Source organism: Larimichthys crocea, chromosome III, assembly GCF_000972845.2.
Source record: "Larimichthys crocea isolate SSNF chromosome III, L_crocea_2.0, whole genome shotgun sequence".
Lineage (NCBI taxonomy): Eukaryota > Metazoa > Chordata > Actinopteri > Sciaenidae > Larimichthys > Larimichthys crocea.
This window is the reverse complement of record NC_040013.1, coordinates 50,550,617-50,571,024: the sequence shown is the minus strand read 5'-3', so window position 1 is coordinate 50,571,024 and position 20,408 is coordinate 50,550,617. Positions and strand designations below refer to the sequence as shown.

Sequence of the window (20,408 nt, the reverse complement as noted above, 5' to 3'; positions counted from 1 at the left end):
GAATGGATAAGTTCAGACACAGCTCTGTAAAATTTAAATCTTCAAAGTAGTAGTAGTATTTGAAAATGTAGTAGTAATAGTTGGATTAGTTCTAGCTGAGGTAGTGATGGTAGGAGAAGTGTAGCAGCGCAGATTGAAGACGTTTAAGCTCTACTATGGCAGAAATAGCAATAACAGCGGAATTATTTAAAGTCTGATGATAAAAGTAGTATTGACAGTGATAGTGGTAAAAGTAATAATAGAAGTGATAATAGCTCTAACAGTAAAAGCAGAAGGAAGAGCTGCATTAATACATACTAGAGCTAAAAATAAATAAATAAATAATGTATAACTTTGGATCAAGATCAAAAGACTAAAGTGAAATCTCAAATCATTGCTGTTAAAGTCAAAGTCAAGGCACAAGCTTTTCATGATTTTATCTGGTCTTAATTAAATATAGATAAATGATTTATTTTACACGTCTTGAGTGTAAGTCGCTCTGTCTTACTGTTCATTCAGCAATCACAGCTGACTCGGATAATACATGTTCACATATAAATGGAGATCATCAATGAATATTTCAGTATATGACTGTGATGAGTTTTTACACTGAGAGACAGTTTCTTAAGGGTTAATGTTCGTATGAAGCAGCCACAGTAGTAATAGAAGTATCGCTGCCCAAGGCACAGTATCTGAAGCTCGAGATTCCAACCTCCAACCACCGCAACAAGGAGGAGAAGGTGACTTCTCTATTCATTGCTGCATGACTCTCTCCAGTGCAAACAAGAAAGAAGAAGTGCAAAAGTTACCATTACAGCCTGTCACACATCTTAAACACCCTGCTCCATCTCTCTCCATGTCTCCTCTTGGGAGTGAAGAACCAGAAAATGTGCCAAAAGCTACAGAATAAATAACAGAGCTGGAAAGGGTTGGGGGTGGTGGTGTGGGGGTCCGCTTCAAATGAATGCTAATTCTAGTAACAGTGCTCATCAGCACCATCACTACACCCCCACCACCAACAACTTTGTTCACTTATTGATGTGTTCTGCAATCAACTTCAATGGCACGAGCCATCTTGTGGGAAGAGAGGACGATCAAGCCAGGGAATGGGGGGGGGGGGGGGGGATTCAGGAAAAAGAGGGGAAAAATGAAATGGGGGTCCCAGATTATTTCTTCACTCAAGCCCAACCACTGCTTTCATTAGCCCCCCCATTAATTACCCTCCTTGAGCTCATTTGCAAGTCAATGGCTGTGGCTGTAGGACCGGCGGCTTTGAGCCGCAGCGCCCCTGTGATCTCTGGGTCCTCCAGCCCCTCCACCCCTCACACACTGGATGCAAGCCTTCCTGACAATTAGTACAAAAGAGATTCATGCTCCGTATAGCCAATACATTATTCATATTTTCTCCTCACTTAAATAAATCATAATGTTCTTGAGGGTTTTACTGAAACAACATGCTTTCTCTCCCTCTCTCCCTGCTGCAACCAACTCTCTTAGCTAACATCCAAATGTAATCGATTTGCCATGACCTTGTCCCATATTTGGGTCACTTCCTCAAAAGCGCAAGAGAAGCAGACCCCCCATTCCCCTTCAAGATGATCATCAAGGGTCTGAGAAAAGAGGACAGTTTGTCCACTTGTGTACCCTCTCATGTCTAAATGGATAGCCCCCACATCTTTAACTTTTGAGAATCTTACTGTTTGACATTTACCAAAACGGCGTCTCACTTTTTCTTAGAAGAAGTAGTTTTGATGCTTTCAACTAATCAGCCTTTTTTTCCAACAGACGCTTGGGTTGAAAGGCCTCCTGAGTTCTGACTGCTCCCTCAGAAAGCAAGGCGAGGCTTCATCTGGAGGATCGCAGGCCTTGATGCCTCTTATGTCCTCTGCACTGATCTGTTAGCAGTGTTGTGCTGGACCAGCACAGTCTGGACAGAGCAGAGCAGCTGTCTCAATGATTTAGCAGCCCTTTGTACTATTATTCATCTGACTGGAGGGAGTCAGTGTCCAGCTGAGGGTCTGCATCTTTTATGACCACTTGCAGTCCATTCAGACAAAGGTACTTCCATGGAATACTTTCGGGACCCACAGCACATGTATATTGATGTCTATGGCTGCATATTGATTTTGAACATCTTTATTTCATTGTGAAAAGGAGGAGACCAGCTACGCTAAGATATGAATTTCTTGGGTTACCTTTTAAATCATCTGTCTTACTTTTTCCCTCTTGTTGACGTTGATATCATGAGACAGATGCTGTCATATTTTCCGGCACACTTGTCATGTTAGTTAATCCATCAATGCCTGTCCGACAGCTGTCTCTTTTAGCTGCAAACTTCACCGCTCGTTTGGAAAGTTGCACAGTGCGCTTCAAGGTACATAATCCTCCACTTTCTCCTTCAGAAGTTCCTCAGCCTCACTTTGGCTGTTGTATATTTGAGTGTTTTACTCCAGCATCTAGTCCAGGAGATCTGAGGCTTCACGTAGACACAGCTAGCCTGTCACTTGAGACTGGGTAAGAAACAGGTAGTGCAATTAGCCAGCAGAGAACATGTTTATCTGTCAGCCCAAAGACAGGATGGGATGGCTTTGAGAAAAAGGAGGAGGGGGATTGCACTGCCCCTTTTAACTGTGTACAGGCTATTAGACTATTTCACAGAACTCATTTTCAGATACAAAAAGGGAATGCCGGTGCTTCCATTGCCCCCCCTTACCCAATTAGGAAAAGAATTCCCCTTCTTCAGCATTTATTGCACCTATTCAGTATTCTGGATGCTGCTATCAGTTTTCCATAACTAGGCTGCACAAAGAGCAAACGCTCCATTTGGTGTGATTTGTTGCCCCGCTTGACCACTTCTTTGTCTCGGCTGGGCTGGCTAAGCGCTGTGGAATGGGGCACCCCTGCTGTTTTATCAAGTCTGCTGAATCCATAATGAAATAAGTGAGGGTGACAGTGACAGTGGAGGGAGGGGGGAGTGGGGGTAAGAGCAACAGACCGCCTTATTTGAATCATTTAAGCACGATGCAATTACGGCTGCGCCCGGCATGGAGGAAACAGCCCATTTTAAAGGCAACACAAATCAATGAGCACAGCGATGGTGATGTGTTTGACAGAAGTGCCTGTTAGTGGTATACGGCTGCTCTCGAGGATCATTACACACCCTGTAGACAATACATTATCACCAAAAGAGAGGAATGAAAACAGAGCAGTGGGAGGCAAGGAGGGGCCACTGGGCCATCTGTATTATGGCATTGGATGGCCATTCGGAGATGGAAAATGACATTTGCTTCTTACATCTTAAAGTACTCTCATATTCTCGTAGCACTTTTGCAAACTATAGAATATCTGCAGTGTGTCGATTTCTTTAAGGTGCTCGATGTATGATTCTCAGGGCTCATTATAGTGTCTTTTTCATTCAGCGTCCGGCTGATCTGCTCCCACAAATGTTCTTTTCTGTCTTTGTTATGATCACAGAGCTCAGGATAGACAGACATGGCCAGAGCAAGCTTCACCCTATTTTCAGCTATACCATGGTGACAAGTCCTGTCCTATGTAATATATGATTGGTTTCAATGGAAAGGAGCAACAGTGACAACACCAATGGCACTCAAAAAGGGCTTGGAAATAAAGCAGTGGGTGTGGGGGTTTTCATTAGATGTCTGCATGCGGCCAAAGTTGCTGGCTCCTCAATAGGAACAATTGAAAAAGGTGCTTTATGTACACAAGCCCTTCATGCTATGATACCTTAATTGCAATTGTGAGATGTGTAAGTTCTGTTCTACATGTCAGGTCTGAGGCCATCCTACCCGCAAAAACCAACAGAGAGAGAAAGCATAAGTAAATTAAGTAAATAAAGTAAAGAGTGGGTGTTCTACCTTTCAGTTAGAGGTGCCCTCCATGTCCTTCAAGGAATCTGTCAGCTGCTGGTTGATAAAGATAAGGAGTGATCAAGAAATGGAGTTGTGAGAACTGAAGAAGGACAGGAAATGAAAGAGTCGACAAATGAAGAATGAGGGTGAAGTTAATGGTTGCCTGCTGGGCTGGAATGGGTTGTGAAGCAAAACTTCACAAGTTAAGTTTGGAAGGTACTTGCTGCTGCAAGGGCTGTAGAGAATAGCCGGGCACCTGCATCCTGGTGTTGAAGGCTCCAGCTGACATGAGCGGCAGGGACTAGGAGACGGAAGAAGCCTGGTTAGAGCAAGCTGCCGTGGTTGCTAGAAGTGGACAGCTGGGGATGCGGGTATCCTGGTGCCAGGAGCCCCGGCTAGAGCAAGCTGCTGCGGTTGCTGGAAGTGGACAGCTGGGGGCGCTGGCATCCTGGTGCCAGGAGCCTTGGCTCGATCAAGCTGTTGCGGTTGCTGGAAGTGGACAGCAGGGGGCTCTGGCATTCTGGTGCCAAATGCCTGACCAAAGCCGGTTGTTGTGGTTGCTGGAAGTAGGCGGCAGGGGGCGCTCGCTTTCCAGTGCCAGGTTCCCCTGCTAAGACTGGCTGCTGTGGTTGCTGGAAGTAGGTGGCAGGGGGCGCTAGCATCCTGGTGCCAGATTTCCCCGCTAAGGCTGGCTGCTGTGATTGCTGGAAGTAAGCAGCAGGGGTGCTGACGTCCCAGTGTCATTTGCCCTGGATGATGTTGGCTGTTGATGCTGGTGTCAAAAAAAATGATGGGAGGTGAATGGTCCCGCAATTCCACATCTTCATCAAAAGTAGGTGACTGTGTTAAATTTTGACAAAAGGCAGTTGCTGAAGCCCTGTTATTTTGTGTGCTGGCTGGTGACCTTCATCTTTGCTTTTGTTTCTGGCTTTTCTGCTGTTTTTTAACTGGAGGATATCAGTGGACTAACCCTAACCCATTAACGGGGCACTGATGCCAAAGCCTTTTGTTGAAGTGTGCGTTGGCATTACCCGGAAGAGATCTGGTGTTGACAGAACAGAGAACATGACAGTCTGAAATGAGGGCATTGGAAAACTTTGCTTTGTTGTCTGTCCTGTGAAAAGGTATTGCTTTATCCTTTGCATTTAAAAAAAAGACTCGTTGCAGAGTGCAACCCGATATAGCGCATACCATATCGGAGAGATTAGTTGGGATGATGGCCATTCTTGGCCTTTCTTGACGAGAGATGTGGGCTGGGAGATGCTAAGGATTCAGTAGGTGAATTGCAGTAGTTTTTCATGTTGAGGACAGATGAACTGGGTGGAAGAGACCGAGTTGTTGCTTGCTGGACTGGCTTTCTGGACTGCTTTTGAATTACAGAAAGAGGGGTCTTCAGGAACCTGTTCGGCTTCTGTTGCTGGTTTGGTTGGAATGGGTTGACGAAAACTTTGAAACGTTGGTTGTCCTGATTTCGTCCAAATAAATTGTTGTCCAATGGGGTAAGGTTCATAAAAATGCCGGAAGTGGTACCGCTGAGGTGCACTGTTCATGAAGCTTCAATTACTTTCCAGATTCTGATTGTTAATAGAAAATAGAAATCAACTAATAAATTATGACATATTGTTGTTGGCTGCCCAACGGTGAAAAAAGGTATGTGAAATTAGTTCCACCTTTACCAGTTATAACATTAGTGATGCTTACAAATTAAAGCATTACTACGTATAATCCAGTAATTATTGACACTATATGAATGATTTAACTGAAGATCAGAGTGATGGTCTGTGGAAAGAAACTATTCTTGGTCTGGCTGTTTTGGTGAATAGTGCTCTGAAGTGCCTAGAGAGGAGGAGTTGGAACAGGTTGAGAAGCAGATTGCCGGTGCAGGAAGTACATCTTCTGCATGGCTTTTCCGATATTTGCTCCCAACAAATGAAGCCATAGTTGAGATGATTGGAAGTCTCTATTGCTAATGTTTCTTTGATTTAAGACCACATCTCCAATAAACCATGTTATTTCCCGTCCCTTTCACCCTTCTTTAGTAACACTCCTCCACTCCTTTTTTTCACGATGATTACAAAAAGTCCATGTCCCTGATTCTTGATGTTAAAGCAGGGATGTCCAAACTTTTTATAAGGAGGGTCAGATTTGACAATTCGAAGATGTCCAGAGGCCAATACTAACATTTTAAAAATGGAAAAAATGAACAGAGTTACATACATACAAATGTGCACTAATGTAGCAATTTTATTTTCATTGTCACCATTTTTTTTAAATGGCAATGTCACCAAATCTAAGCATGAAGTTGATACATATCTTAACCTCATGTTTATTTTAAACATGACTTATTATGAGTAATACAAAGTCTGGTAACATTAGTAATATTTTACAGGTACATAACACCAGCAGTTATGTCCTAACCCCTAACACTAACCAAAAAATTAAAATCTGGCAGCTATATAATATCTGACAATCCTAGCAGGCCATAAATAATATATTATAAAAATGAAGCTCTGGGCCACATGAAATCTGACTGTGGGCCGTGATTGGCCGCTGGGCCGGACTTTGGACATGCCTGTGTTAAAGGGATGCTCCACCAGTTTTAATTGTCAAAGTCAATTTACTTGCCAATGTAGTATTCTACTAGTAAATCTCTATGGTGAAATTCACCAAAAGTCATTTTAAGGGTTAGTCTTATTTGGGTGATTTCAGACAGTAAGTCCTCATATGTAATGAGATGGAAGGAAGAGAGAGAAAATGAAATAAGGTCGCCTACTATGTCAGTTTTGTGGGATTTAGGCTTTTCCAGTTAGTTAGTCTTCACATTAGACGAGCTTCACCAACATCCAAGCCCAGTGTTGGATGTAACTTTGACTGAGCCCGGCACCTCTGGGACATGTCAAGCACCAGTGCTTTCTCTCTCTCATTCTCTCTTTGTGTTTCTCTTTCTCTCTCTGTCTCTCTCTCTCTGCCTGAGGATGAGGCCATCTGGTGTATGTTGGTGGAGCCAGGCATGCTGACTGGAGTTGGTGTGGGCCAGGCCAGTCTGCGTACTGGAACACAACTCACTTTGTATATTGCCTTGTTTTGGCCACAAAGCCTGGTTGATCCCTCTCAGCAGAACATTTTACATTTTCAACACTCCTCATTTACACTTGTACAGACGAGCTACACAGCGGCCGAGGAGTGGCATCATGAATAAAATTATCATATCAAAATATCAGCTGCGAAATTATCCGTTTGCCTGTGCATGTGTCGGCCTCCTTCTCTTGCGGAAAGGGAAGAAGAGGAGGAGGAGGAGGTAGACGCTGGGGATTGAGAAGCAACTGTGAGAACTTGTCAGAGGAAATTAGAGGAGGTGTCTGGACCATGGACTCACTGGCTGGAAAACAGGAATCAGAGGAGAGACCCCCAGACTTCAGTCCAGCCATGTGAAAAGAATCTCTCCCCTCCATCAGCTTTTTTTTTTTTCCCAGCTCAGTCAGTCAGTAAAGCTTCAAACTGACAAGTCAACATCGGCCTTAACTTCCTGTGGCATGGCCTCCTAAAGGTGGAGTTCAATATACGTATGGCTTGAAGTTAACCCCTCTATCCTGTCAGTTTCCAGGGCAAACCTTCTCTGTACCTGATGCCCCCTGCCTGCATGGCTCTCTATGGCTGGCCATTGGAGCTCCATGCAGGTCCACCCCTCATCTATCAGTGACACTACTGGCTGACAGAGCACTTATTCACGCTCACTCATGAATATTCAATTTACTCCTACTTCAAGGGTACAAAAGACATATCTATACACAGGAGAGAGGAGCGGCATCTCTCTCTCTCTCTTCGCTCTCTTCTTGCATCTTGCCATATCTCTCTCTTTTCCCTCTTCCTCTGCCTACCGCTTAATACATGTGCAACCTAAACATCGGCAGCAATATGCAGGCCTTAATTTCATGCGCATGTTTCATTAGAGGTGTCGACCAGGAGACATTTTTTCCCTGACACTTTGAGCAAGCCAACACAATCCTGCACCGTTTGCGCAAAGGAAAAATCCCATTTGTCCTTTGTCAGCACAAACACTTTAATTTGAGGCTTTCACTCCTGAGTAAGCAGCAGATCTCCTCAGAAGCCCGGAGAGACACAAGAAATGCATGTGGGTCCTTCAATCTGTCCCTCATCAGCAGAGGGAGTCACACCTCATTCCGCATGGCCTCCATGTTTTTATCAGTCAGCGGGGGCATGCATAAGTCAAAAGGAGAAGGGAAAGTGCAGGTGTGTCAGTGTATAAATAGCCGACAGGACCGGCGGTTACGCCGTAGTTGTGAAGTCTTAAAATGCTTAATGCCTTTTGTGGGAGAGTTTAACAGATGTTTTGTTCCAGATTAAAACACAGTCACAAACACAGCATGGCATTTGTTTTGGTGGTTTTAAACAGGTTTCAATTGAATTGTAATTTTTAATCTTTTGACAGTTGTTTCTTTCTGAAATATGTCAGATGCTAAAACCTTGTGTCTATAGTGCAACCAGTTGACCATGTTTAAACAGCACGGACAGTGTGCTAACATATAGTTAATGCACTAAACAAAGTGCTTGTCGATGATGTAATTGTTGTCAAAATTTCTAAAAATGGACATTTCTACAGTCACACACCAGTAATTGGCCGTGTTTGCAAAAGTGTGAAAGTAACAGGATTTGAACCTCTCTCTACAGCTCTCTTTTTTACATTCTTCACACAACTACTTCCGCTACCTTGTGATGTGTGACGGAAGTGTTCATGTGCAACACCATGTATGCCTTTAAAGCGCTTGTATGAAAGTGCACACTGTTGCAATGATGACTTTCATGACAGCAAAGACACACAAAAGAAACAGAGATATTAGAGGGGGATCAGTGAGGCAGTGGTAGGACACCAAGAGGAGGTGTGACCATTTTACAATAGCTGTAAATACTCGACGACATGGTCAAATGACACTTCATACAAGCATACTCAACATTTACATTGTCCTGGATTTAATGGTCCATCATTTCAGACTTAAATATCATAAAACATCAACAAAGCTGCAAGGTACCTAACAGGTAAGTCAGCACACATTTACTGTACAATTATCTAATCCCTCTCTGACATCGGTTTTATAGAATCAATGAGTGATCCAAAAGTTAACTTAAATAACAGATGATAGCTGTGTCCCATTTCAGGGGATACTTCCTTCTGACGTTGCTGTCTACCGTCCGAAATGGTTGAACCTGCACCTCGCAAATGACAGTCCAGTCTCAAAGATACTGTTGATTGTACCGGACGTGTTCTTCAGCCCCAGACAAGCATTGTTACATATTGTTAGCATTGCTATGATGCCTTCAGTCTGGGAATGGGACACAGTCATCTCCTCTTGGTGTCAGTTTTGTTAAACCTGGAGTGTTTTCACTTTGTTTAGTGGCAAACATGGCACACCTGATCAGTGGTTAGCACAGCCACTTTGAATCTGCTTGCTAAATTCAAATGTGGAGTGTGTGTGAGCCCGCCAAGATGTGTTTCTGCCTGTTAAACGATCTGTCCTGTATTCATATGAATTATCGTCACCATGGAATTACAGCAAGACAATTCACGAACATTTGTCCAAAATATGATCACATATGCAATGAGAATGAATACTTTTTAAAAACACTGGCACATGACTTTTAGAATCATTCATTATCAATGCTGCTTTCAGTCTGCTGGAATAACCCCTACCACCCTCTGACCTTTTATATTATAAGGCAGAAAAGATGGATGGATACATTTCAGAATATTAACGTGCCATGACGGTGTAACTACTACTTACAACTTATAGCATCAAAATGCTGAAATTTAAAGACACTGCTAAGATCAGTAGAAGTATTACTTGCTGGCAGTCTCAGTCTAAAGGTACAAACTCATTATAGGCCCACAGTCACCAGATTTGGATCTCTGCCATGGCACCCTGGTATAAGCACATTTTGGATTCAGTTTATGGGTCCCTGAAAATGTATCAGTGTAATGAAAGGTGATGTTTGCGCTGCTAAAGCACGTGGTGACGAGCAGAGGATTTGACTCTGACTTGTGTTTGTGTTGATCAGTGCTTGTAGCTCTCTAGGTGTGATGAGGACTTAATTAGCTGTTTGTGGATTTGGCTGCTGTGGATTGCATTGTGGATTGCAGCGACGACGCTGGGGCAATGAGCGGGCTAAGTGCAAACCTCTGTTCTCATAATTGCACATCTGTTTCCCGTTGCTTGCTCCTGTAATTGCCTTCTCCTCAGTCATCTCTACGGAGGGCGGCTGCAGGTGACTGCAGGTAAAACGGCACCAGGAAACCAGTCTGCTCTCTGATCAGCAGAGATATGCAGGGACAACTGGGACGGATGTTTTGACAGCTCTTCCACGGCACGCACACATACACACACACACACACACACACACACACACACACACACACACACACACACACACACACACACACACACACACACACACACACAGAGTAAGTATACGTGTACACGGTCAAGTCTTACACCAGAGCACCACCTAGTGGTTGATAAGAGACCTGCAGATGAAAGTTGTACTGATTGAATATAATGATATTGTGCAATGGTGTGATTTGTTTCACACACACACACACACACACACACACACACACACACACACCTGCTTTTCTTCTTACTGTCTCTCATTCCTTTTCAAACACCACTCTGTGATATTCTCGGAAATGTACAGGTGTTGTAAGGTGTGTGTGTTTGTGTGTGTAATATGAACTCAAGATATTGTCACATTCAGGCACCTTGATCAACACTAATAACACAATAATAAGTGATCCCTCACTCTTTGATATCCAATCACCTGCTGTGTTGGTGATAGACCACAAGAGCTCATTGATGAACATGATTGAACACCACATTTTATCACTTCTTAAACAATTATTATAACTGAAAACTAAGAGCAAAATACAAACCTGTGCAGATGAAAGGAAACATAAACTTAACATAGTATCATGTTTTGTTTTTTTAAATGAATCAATTATTTCACTGATTTACTGATGATGTCATAATAAATATTACTATATACTTGATTAGAATGGTGTAAAAAATTCTTAAAAAGTAATTCTAAGAAATTTGAGGCAAAAGATTGAAAATGTAATAATGCAAATTAAAAGCATAGAGAAATGATTAATAAAAGACAGTGTAAGCAAGATGGGCTAATTGGCTCTCCAATGTAAAGTCATACTATACACGATGTATCTATACACACATCTATCCTGTGTTTCATGATTTAGCAATGCCAGTCTTACTGGTCTTTACTAAATGACAGAAGGTATAAAAGCAGAATTGTGACACAATACAAAGTCTACACGACACATGGCAAAGCTGTGCAACATTTTGCCACATGGTGTCAGTGTGCCAAAATGAAGGATTACCACACCCTGTCAGTATATCTAAGTCTTTGAACAAGAGGATCATAACCTAAGTGATGTAAGAAGACCTAAATGAAGCTAAAAACAAATACCACAATGTATAAAGTCATATTCAAGTTCAAATAAATGTCGTGGAGCAGAAGTTTAAAGCAGCATAAAATATAAATATTCAATTCAAGTTTAAGTTGATGTGTATAGCACCATATTGTAAGCAGAGAACTTTACATAAACACAACATATAACGGCAATAATGTGCTTATAAAGAAAGGCATCCATGCACACATACACAATAGAAATAAATATACTGTACTGTAAATATGACATGTTCATTTAAGAAAAAAAACTCTTTAGTCTGTTTTTTTTTAGGTTTTAAGAACACAGTGTCAGAGAAAGTTTAAGATCAGGAGGGAACTGTTCCATTCTTTATGTGCACAAATACTGAAGCTTAGCTGACTTTGAGTGTTTAGGCACACGGAAAAGATTTCTACCATGTGACCTCAAAACCCATCTATCACCATTGCTTTAATTATGGTCTCAAAGGGTCTCAAGCTTGGTTGACGCTCTCCCATATTCCCTTTACAGCTGCTTTCTCTTTCACTGGACTTCCTGTTGTCATTGTCTTTAAAGATTCATGATAATAATTCACTAATATTTTTGTACTGATTAAATATGACTCTGTCCTTCACAGTTGAAAAACTAAAACAGAAAACAGAACTGTCTTGTCAACAGCATATTAGCCCTAAAACCTGTCTACTGAAAGTCAGAATAATATCTCCATAATATATCTATTATGCATAAATACAAATGTTTCTAACTAATCAAAACTGGCCCATGTCATATCCTGTCAGAGGTGGACAACATTAACTGTGTGATATTTGATTTTTAATGAAAGCATACTTGTGGCAAACCCAGTGTGACCCTTGTAGTGTTGTACTGGATGAACAGAGAGACAGCTTGACTCAGCTAAGTATTGTCTCACTCAAGCTGGAGCCCAGTCTTGTCCAAAGAGGACACAACTAACACTGGCCTGACCGTCTCTCCGCCCATCTCTCTCCTTCTCTTTGTTTCATGCCAACACCCTATATCGTTTATACGGCTGCTTTCAAAGGCAGTCTCCGTGGCAACGATGTGACCCCTGCCGCTGTCGTCCAGGTCTTCAGTAGCGGGCCTGATTGATGGCCGAGGGGCGGCCATAAAGACTATCTGCTTTTGCCAGATTAGGCCAGACAAACATTTCCCCCCCAATTGCTGACCAGCCAGGAATGTTTGTTTACAAGGGAGCATTCCGCCATTTTCTGCCCGCACATTTACAGACACACATCCTCCAAGCCTTTAATAAGTGCTATGTGAGCAGAGGATTAAAGGTGTCAGCTATTTACTCTACACAGTGGTGTAAGTTGGGATACAAGCTTGTTGAGAATTTACCATCTATATTTAAACCATTCCTACTTCATGAAGCATGTGCAGAGCTCACTCCCCAAAGCATTTATAAAAATGTGTTACAGCTGCTCCATTTTCATGATGTTACTGCTCTGTGAGATCAAGGTGCAGCATATTTCCCATGAAACAGGTTTATATGCTAGAGGAGTCAACTTAATTTCATGACTGTTCTGCAACTGAGCAGCTGGATGGGACGAAAGGGAGGGAGGGTTCTGTCCTATCCTCCTCCAATGCTCTACTGGGCCTGTTCTTCTGGGAAAAGCCTTCATCCTCACTCCACATGTAGGTCACTGGCCTTTTGTGTGCGATGATGCGAGCCCACCGAGTGTTTGACGTTTCCATACCGCTCTTACAATCCCCAGGTTGTCATGGAAATACACTGGGTGGCAGTGGCAGCAAAGTTACAGTGAAGGGAAGAGTGAGCAAAAAAAGGAGGAGGTCAATTAGCCCAGCCTCTTTTGTGAGCTGCTGCTCACTGTGGCCAAGTCTGTTGATTAAGAGAGTTCCGACCAAAGGCGTTTGTTGACATCAGGCAAAAAGCAGGACAGATTGCTCAAAAAACAAAAAAATAATAGAGCACTATTTATCACACCTCGTTAAGAACTGCAACTCTTCACTGGGGTCACACACACACGTTAAACACACACAAGTCAAATATGTTAGATTTATATGACTTTACTGACTGTGTTGAATCATTTAAAAAAAAAAAAATGCTGAATGGTCCTCTCCTGAATGCTCAGCCGGTTGCTCATCTGAACTGTGTGTAGTGTCCGTCTGTCTCCGAGTGTTGACTTGGAGACAGTAAAGGAGTTTTGTTTGGACAGCCCAAGGCTGATTAGTGTAAAAAAAAAAAAACTTTATGCATAAACACACACACAAGAAGTACCTTACTTTCATTCTGGCCTCCAGATATGTTTCTGTTATGTCTGCACATATGATAAGATATTACACATTAATTCCTTTTAAAACAGGGTCTGTGGAGACACACTGGGTAAATTTAGAATTTGGATATCTTCACAACGGAAATCTTCCAAATGTTGGATGTTAAAGTTAAGTAGGTCAGGGCTGTGTCACCGTGTTGTGTGAACATGTTGCTCAGGGATGCACAGAGAAATGCCTTAGCATCTCTTGCTCTGCATTTTTGTTGACTGCCACTGTTTTTATGACCCAGTTCACTGGATTGTTGTTGACCCACTCCAGCACCTCCCTGTTTTCACCAGCTGTCAGGTTTACAAGAAGTTTGCTTTACCGCAGCTAGTGTCAGGGTTAAAGTAAAATTTTGTTTTGTTCTTTTTTTCTTACAACCCTGTTGAGTTTCTGAAGCCCTTTTCGGGAATTCAACTCTACCTATATGTCTAATTTCTGGGTAAATGCTATGACATGTGATGGGGCAGCATTTTACCTCCACGTACCCTCATACAATGATGCTCTTCAAGATTGTCTACATTTAGACACTGGTAATACTTGTTGCAATGTCCTCAAAATGTATAGCAAACTTTGTAAACTCTCAAAACAGTAATGCCAAGTGATCACCATATGACAGCTTGATCATTTGTGTTGAGCCATTGAATGCACTTACTAATGCTACAGTGGTATAAACTAAAAATAAACATTTTGATTGCAATAAATCAGATAAAAAGGATGTGAAATAACTACACCATGATGATTTGTAAAAAGTGTGAAATAATTGTAAAGCAACTTTTAAAATGCTTGTTCTCTGAACAGACTTTGGATTGATGAGGGCCACACTAACTTGTGTTTATCAAAAAGTAAAGCTGGAACAGACATTTTTTTATTATTATTATTTATTTATTTTTTTTATCAGGTAGTCCAACTTCCTCTCTTACTTTTCTCCAAGCAGTCTTCTTTTTCCCCAGTCTCTGTATAATTATGAAGTAATAACACAGGAGCTTTGGGTACCCACAGAGGACAACAACAACAACAACAATACTGGATGTCTGCACAAAGAGTGAAGATAAATCCACATGCAATTGTAACATTAAAAAAAAATTGTTCATCCTTCTGCTGGTGAATGACTCCAGAGCAGAATCCAGCATGACTCCAAGTGTTTAAGAAGTCCTCAAGAAGCTCTAGCAGCAGCTCTCTCCTTCCGCCCAACTTCGTGTTGGACTGAGAGCAGACTGAAAGTCTCACGCTTGCCTCTCAAGGCACAAGTGTTATTCCAAAAAAATGTGCCGAATGCTACTTTCAGTAGATATCTCTGCGACATAATACATATATGTACGTCACCCCACAGATGTTTTTACTTCCTTTGTCTGATCAAAACATTAGTTTTGTTGCAGGACAAGTTACAATAAAATGTTACTTATTAGGACATATATTGGGGTCATGGTGACTTTATTTATATCTGAGCATAGATCAACAAAACTCCAACTTTCAACCCATAATCAAGGGAAACATAGGTATACACATACCTCCCCGCTGATGTGCATCATTCGGTGTTTATTCCTAGGATGGAATTATATACACACAATTTTCAGGGAATGGAATAAAGAAAAGAAGTCAAAAGAATTAAGATAACTATGTATTTGTCTCATCCATCTGTGGGTCAGTATTTATTGCAAAATCTGCATCTCTTTCTTACTCCCACACAGCAGACGTTAAATGACAATGTGTAAGTAGTACTAGTCCATTTGTGGGTGAGCTAAATATGCAAGAGCAGTTATGACATGTAAATGTCATTGTTTATAACACATACATGCAAAGTATAAAGTTGCATCAGATAAAAAAATGAAAGTATGAAAGCTCTTGCCACTGTCACCAAGAGCTGGATTTTGTGTTATAACTTTTGTTATGTTTAACTGTTTAACTATATATATATATATATATATATGTTTTTTGCTCTCCAACATGTTACATCTCTGAGGGATCTTAAAATGTATTTTTACGTTGAAGATTGTGATTAATGACTATGTCCAGCTCACGCCATTGTGTATTGTGTACAGTAAATACCCAAATTCTATTCTATTCTATTCAATTTTAGTCATAATTGTGTTGTGAAGTCAGTCGGTGGACAAACATACTGTAAATATAACTTACTTAAAATATAGGTTGGGACTCCTTTCAACCTTATTTGCTCATGTGCTGATTGTAAAGAATAATGTGGAAGCTGTTGTCATGTAATTAAAAAAAGATCAAGCTCAATTAAAATGTTCTATTTATAATTGGGTCCAACTATAATAAATGCATCAATATTGTTGATTATGTTTATAGTCATTACCCTGTGTTTCCAGTAGTAACTTATTCCAGAGTGTTCAGTGACTTATCTAAACTAATATAATAGATGCTGATATGTTTTTCTGTATTTTTTACAAGCTGTGAGTGCAACAAACTAAATTCTATTCACGTCCAGTGAATTGTGCCTGAAGGAGAAATCTCCAATGAATGTCTTGAACTTGAGAAAGAAGCAAAGCTGGCTACATGAGAGGTAAGAGAAACTGACCATTTCATGCACTTACTTTGGCAAACAGGCAAATATGCCTTATGTGTACAATGAGCTCAGAAATTTTAACTTTTAACACTTGTTTTTCATCCATAGCTGACATTCTCTGAGAGCATAAATCTCTGATAGTGCTTTTCAGAAAACCTTTGGGATCTTTTGTTCCCTATCCATTTCCTTTCAGTGCAAACACTGACAAGTAAATGCTTGGATTTTCTCAGCAATGTCTAAGCTCCGATGTGATTGAAGAAGAAAGTTGTTGTTCAGTCCGATGAATAGGCAGCAGGAGAGGAGGGCACGAGGGAGAGCGATGTCCAAGAGTCTCAGTCTGGAGGAGCCTTTGTTCATGTGGGCTCTTGTCCAGTTTTTCACACTGTGAGTGGATACCTAGGTGGAATACTAATGGCTGGCTTTGTCTCAAACAGTCTTTTTCTGGATCACTGGATCCTGGGCTTTGAGGATGTTAAGGCTTTACTCTAGCAGTCTTACTCTCAAGTACATCAGTCTGTGTGTGTGTGTGTGTGTGTGTGTGTGTGTGTGTGTGTGTGTGTGTGTGTGTGTGTGTGCGTGTATGTGTGTGTAGGTCTAGACAGGTGTGTGTAAGATGTCCATGTTAAAGGATTATTCTGGTTGTACTCATCAAGTCAGTTGCTGAGCTCTAGCGACATTGCTAAAGATTAGTCAGACACTCACAAACAGACAAGTCATAAATAAGCTAAGAGATTAGCCAAACTTATTTCAATAAGTCAATGGAGGTGAATGGACACAATCCAAACTGTCCATCCACAGCTACAGGGCAATGCTCTGGCTAGCTAGACGAGGGACTCTCGACAGTTGAGCAAGTAGGTCTCTTTAGGCTTGGCTATTTGTAGTAACAGTAACTATGTTTTCTGATGTTCCCTTTTTGTCAGGGGTTAGTTTGTGCTGAGTCCCCAAAAAGTCTGTAAAAGACAAAAATATCCCAATTTTCAACATCCACTTTAAAAATTGTCCTGGTTTACAGCACAATTAAAGAAACATTCATAATGTTACTTGTTACCAGTGCCTATGTTATGATCCATTCTTTAGTACCTATTGTACTTTGTGTATGTGTGTCAATCATTCAATGTGTCGTTGTCAAGGCTCCTGTTAGCCTGTGAGTCACAGATGAGCGTCAATGGCAATCAATGACGCCTTCCGCTCTTTTTGACAGAACATGTATGTATGCAGTTAGCTGAAAGCCGTCATACAGCGCCCAGTCTTTTTTCTGCCATTCCCTCCTTTGTAAAATACCAAGCAACAAAAATCTTGTGTTGAAGGCATCCATGGCATTGAATGGCTTGCTCAGTAGGCGTCCTAAACACTGATGAACCACCCTGATGAAAATGCCTATGTTGCATGGTCACAGTTAAATGTAGCTAATTAATACAGATTGGCTTACAAAGAAGTCTTTGTAAGCCACCATCCATCCAAAACACCTATGTTCAAACACAGACCTCCACCACTTCTGTTCATAATGTAGAGCTAGAAAAATATCTGTAGACACAGCTCAAATAAAAACTTGCTGAAGCAAAAGACAACTACAGAAGCTGAGAATGGACATGCTTCCAGTGTATTTTTTAACATTGTCATCTCAAGATCGTGAGTTAATTTGTTATAGAAAAAAACTTTGTTATGTTGAAATAACAAGATAATCAACCCGTTGACAGGGTAACAAAAGGTCATTTCGTCTTATTACATATGTTTATTAGAAATCCAGAGTGCCATGCCAGCATGCATAGATGTCTTAACAACTGATCAAAGAGTACACATTACCGATCATCACAATAGACTGTACTTCTTTCAAGGTAACACAGGCAGAAATTGTATTGCGTTAGAGAGAAACCATTCAAATCAGTCACTCTCATTTAAGGATGCCTGGCTGCAACTTTACAGGCAAGTGAACTTCAGCGTTCCTGCTGAGATTGTTTTCTGGTGATGATCTTGTTATCATGAGAAATTGGCCGTTTGTTTTCTCGAGATATGGTGTTATCATTCATCACCATTGACAGTATACTGTATAACTGTGTTAGTGTGAACCTTTCTAAGTGGAACCAACAGAAGTTAAAACCAAATGCAGCCACCATCTTGACACTCTCTTCCAAATATGGTGACAAGAAGGCAATGGATGAAATGCCAAAAGGCTTCAAAATTGTTGTCCATGAATCAATGTGTAATGTCACCATGGGTTTATACTTTATACATTATTATTATTATTATTGAGGTTATGTGGTAACTTAAAGTATAATTCATTTAGTGCAACAAATTAGGCCTAGTGGTTTGTTCACATCCTGTCAGACAAGAAACATCTCTGATCGCTTGTGTTTCCTGCCACTTCTTATTTGTGATTGTCAGATTACTAAAAACTAAAAAAGTTAAAACCTTGTTGAAATTAACTGCAGTGAAAGTAACAAATCAAACCAGATAAGTCGTATTTCAGTCCACCATGGTGTTGGCTACTTGCTTGTCTGACCTTCTTTCTCTTATACCCAAGTATAGATTTTGGGATGTACGTTTACATCTGTGACGTATACAATTGCTTAGTCATCAATTTGCAGATGCCAGAGAAAAGCATTTGGCAGGTGTGTTGTGCATAGAGATGCATTTGATGTCAAAGGGCATACAAAAGCTTTTTTAACATTTCACACAAAACCACAAGATGAAAGCAGACAAACTTTATGGTTTACTGTACACTGATTACACGAGTAGCACTAATCATTTATTGACTATGAAGTAGAGCAGTAAAACAGATGTCCCAGTTAACTTTAGAGAGTCCTACAGAAGGCATAAAAAAGGGCTATGTGGTAAAAATGTCTGCCGCCCTGCTGCTCTTGATGAACTATCTGTGCCAAATGCTTGACACTGCTTGCGTAAGTAGGGTTCTTTTAAAAAATGACTGCATTTGCATGACAAAGGCAGATGGCTTCAGGGTACTAAGGAGGGAGGGGGCGAGGGTTGGGTGGGGGGGGTCTGAAGGAGGCAGGAGACAGACTGGGACTCTTGGACAGACGCACTGGGATCGTTGGCTCTCTCCCAGTCAGGAGAGCAGACACTCTGCCTGACATGCTGGATATTGATGCCGACGCACTGGATGAGGAGTCTGGACCAGATTTGGGTTTGATCATACAACACATGGAGCTCGTTCCCAGATAACTCAGAGGGACTTTCTGCTGCCCTGAAAGGAAAATGGAGATTTTACAACTGAGAGTGCAACAATGAATCAGGATATGCACTCCAGATAACTATCAGCTGAAGAGCGATACACTAAAATGCTGGCTTGCCTGAGATCTTCTGTCTGAGATATTATTGGCTTAAATACTAATAGTAAATAAGGTATTTGTATTTAGTCACTTTGTGACCTGTCAGAGAAACCTTTCTTTGAAGTGAAGTACACCTGGATCCAGTGGATCCGACTATTTTCTAGGTAAGCTCAGCTGGAGTCTACACTGGCTTAGAGATGACTGGAGCCCTGCACACTGGACTCATACTCTTCTCAATTGTGGTAATGACCGCCTCATTCTATACTATACAATACAACATGCAAACACTGACATTTAGAATTCACTGTTGTATTTGAAAATGCTATGCAGTGCATCAACTGTTAAATATTTGAATTGAATGAATGTTGTCTATATCTATAATGTGCAGGAAAATGCTCCATGGCAACTGTTAAAATAATAAAAAATTAATTCTCCCATAGGTGGTTTGTGAGAGTGAGCCAACACATGCTGGGCCAGACAGAGATGGGGACTCACGTGGTGAGTCAGTTAATCACTTTTAGTGGCTATTTAATATCCAGCAGTTTCAGTTCATAACACTGGCTTCTCTTGTCTGTCTACTCCATACATAAAAAAAAATCATTAAATATGTATTTGAGTACGACACTTTTATTCATTCATGCATTTTCTTTTCTCCTCAGGGCAATCCAGACTGGTCCATATAACTTCACACTGGGCCTTCCAGTTGGTCAATGACTCACTGGCCTTCTCCAGGGCTGACAGCTTCTGCAGAGGCCAGTTCAGCTCCCTCGCCACCCTGGACAAGCCGGAGGACCGGGATGGAGCCTTAGAACTGCTTCGGCAAACTGGACTTCACTCACCTATCTGGGTGAGGAATCCCAGTAAAGCATCCTCCAAACCTGTGGCCCTTTCCAAACAATGTGAGTGAAACCACTGAACATAAAGCTAATGTAAATAATGAAGTACAAAACTAAACTATGCAATTTGATTAACTACTTCTT

General features: G+C 41.3%; 1 protein-coding gene across 1 annotated transcript in view; it reads left to right on the top strand.

Annotated features, from left to right (window-relative positions):
• The first annotated feature begins 19,132 nt into the window (after positions 1-19,132).
• adgrd2 (adhesion G protein-coupled receptor D2) overlaps positions 19,133-20,408 on the top strand; it is a 30,573-nt gene continuing 29,297 nt past the window's right edge. The window contains exons 1-3 of the mRNA XM_019264432.2: positions 19,133-19,670; positions 19,869-19,926; positions 20,088-20,327. Of these exons, the coding sequence (XP_019119977.1) occupies positions 19,626-19,670; positions 19,869-19,926; positions 20,088-20,327 (343 nt within the window). The 5' untranslated portion in view covers positions 19,133-19,625. The remainder of the gene's footprint in view (positions 19,671-19,868; positions 19,927-20,087; positions 20,328-20,408) is intronic.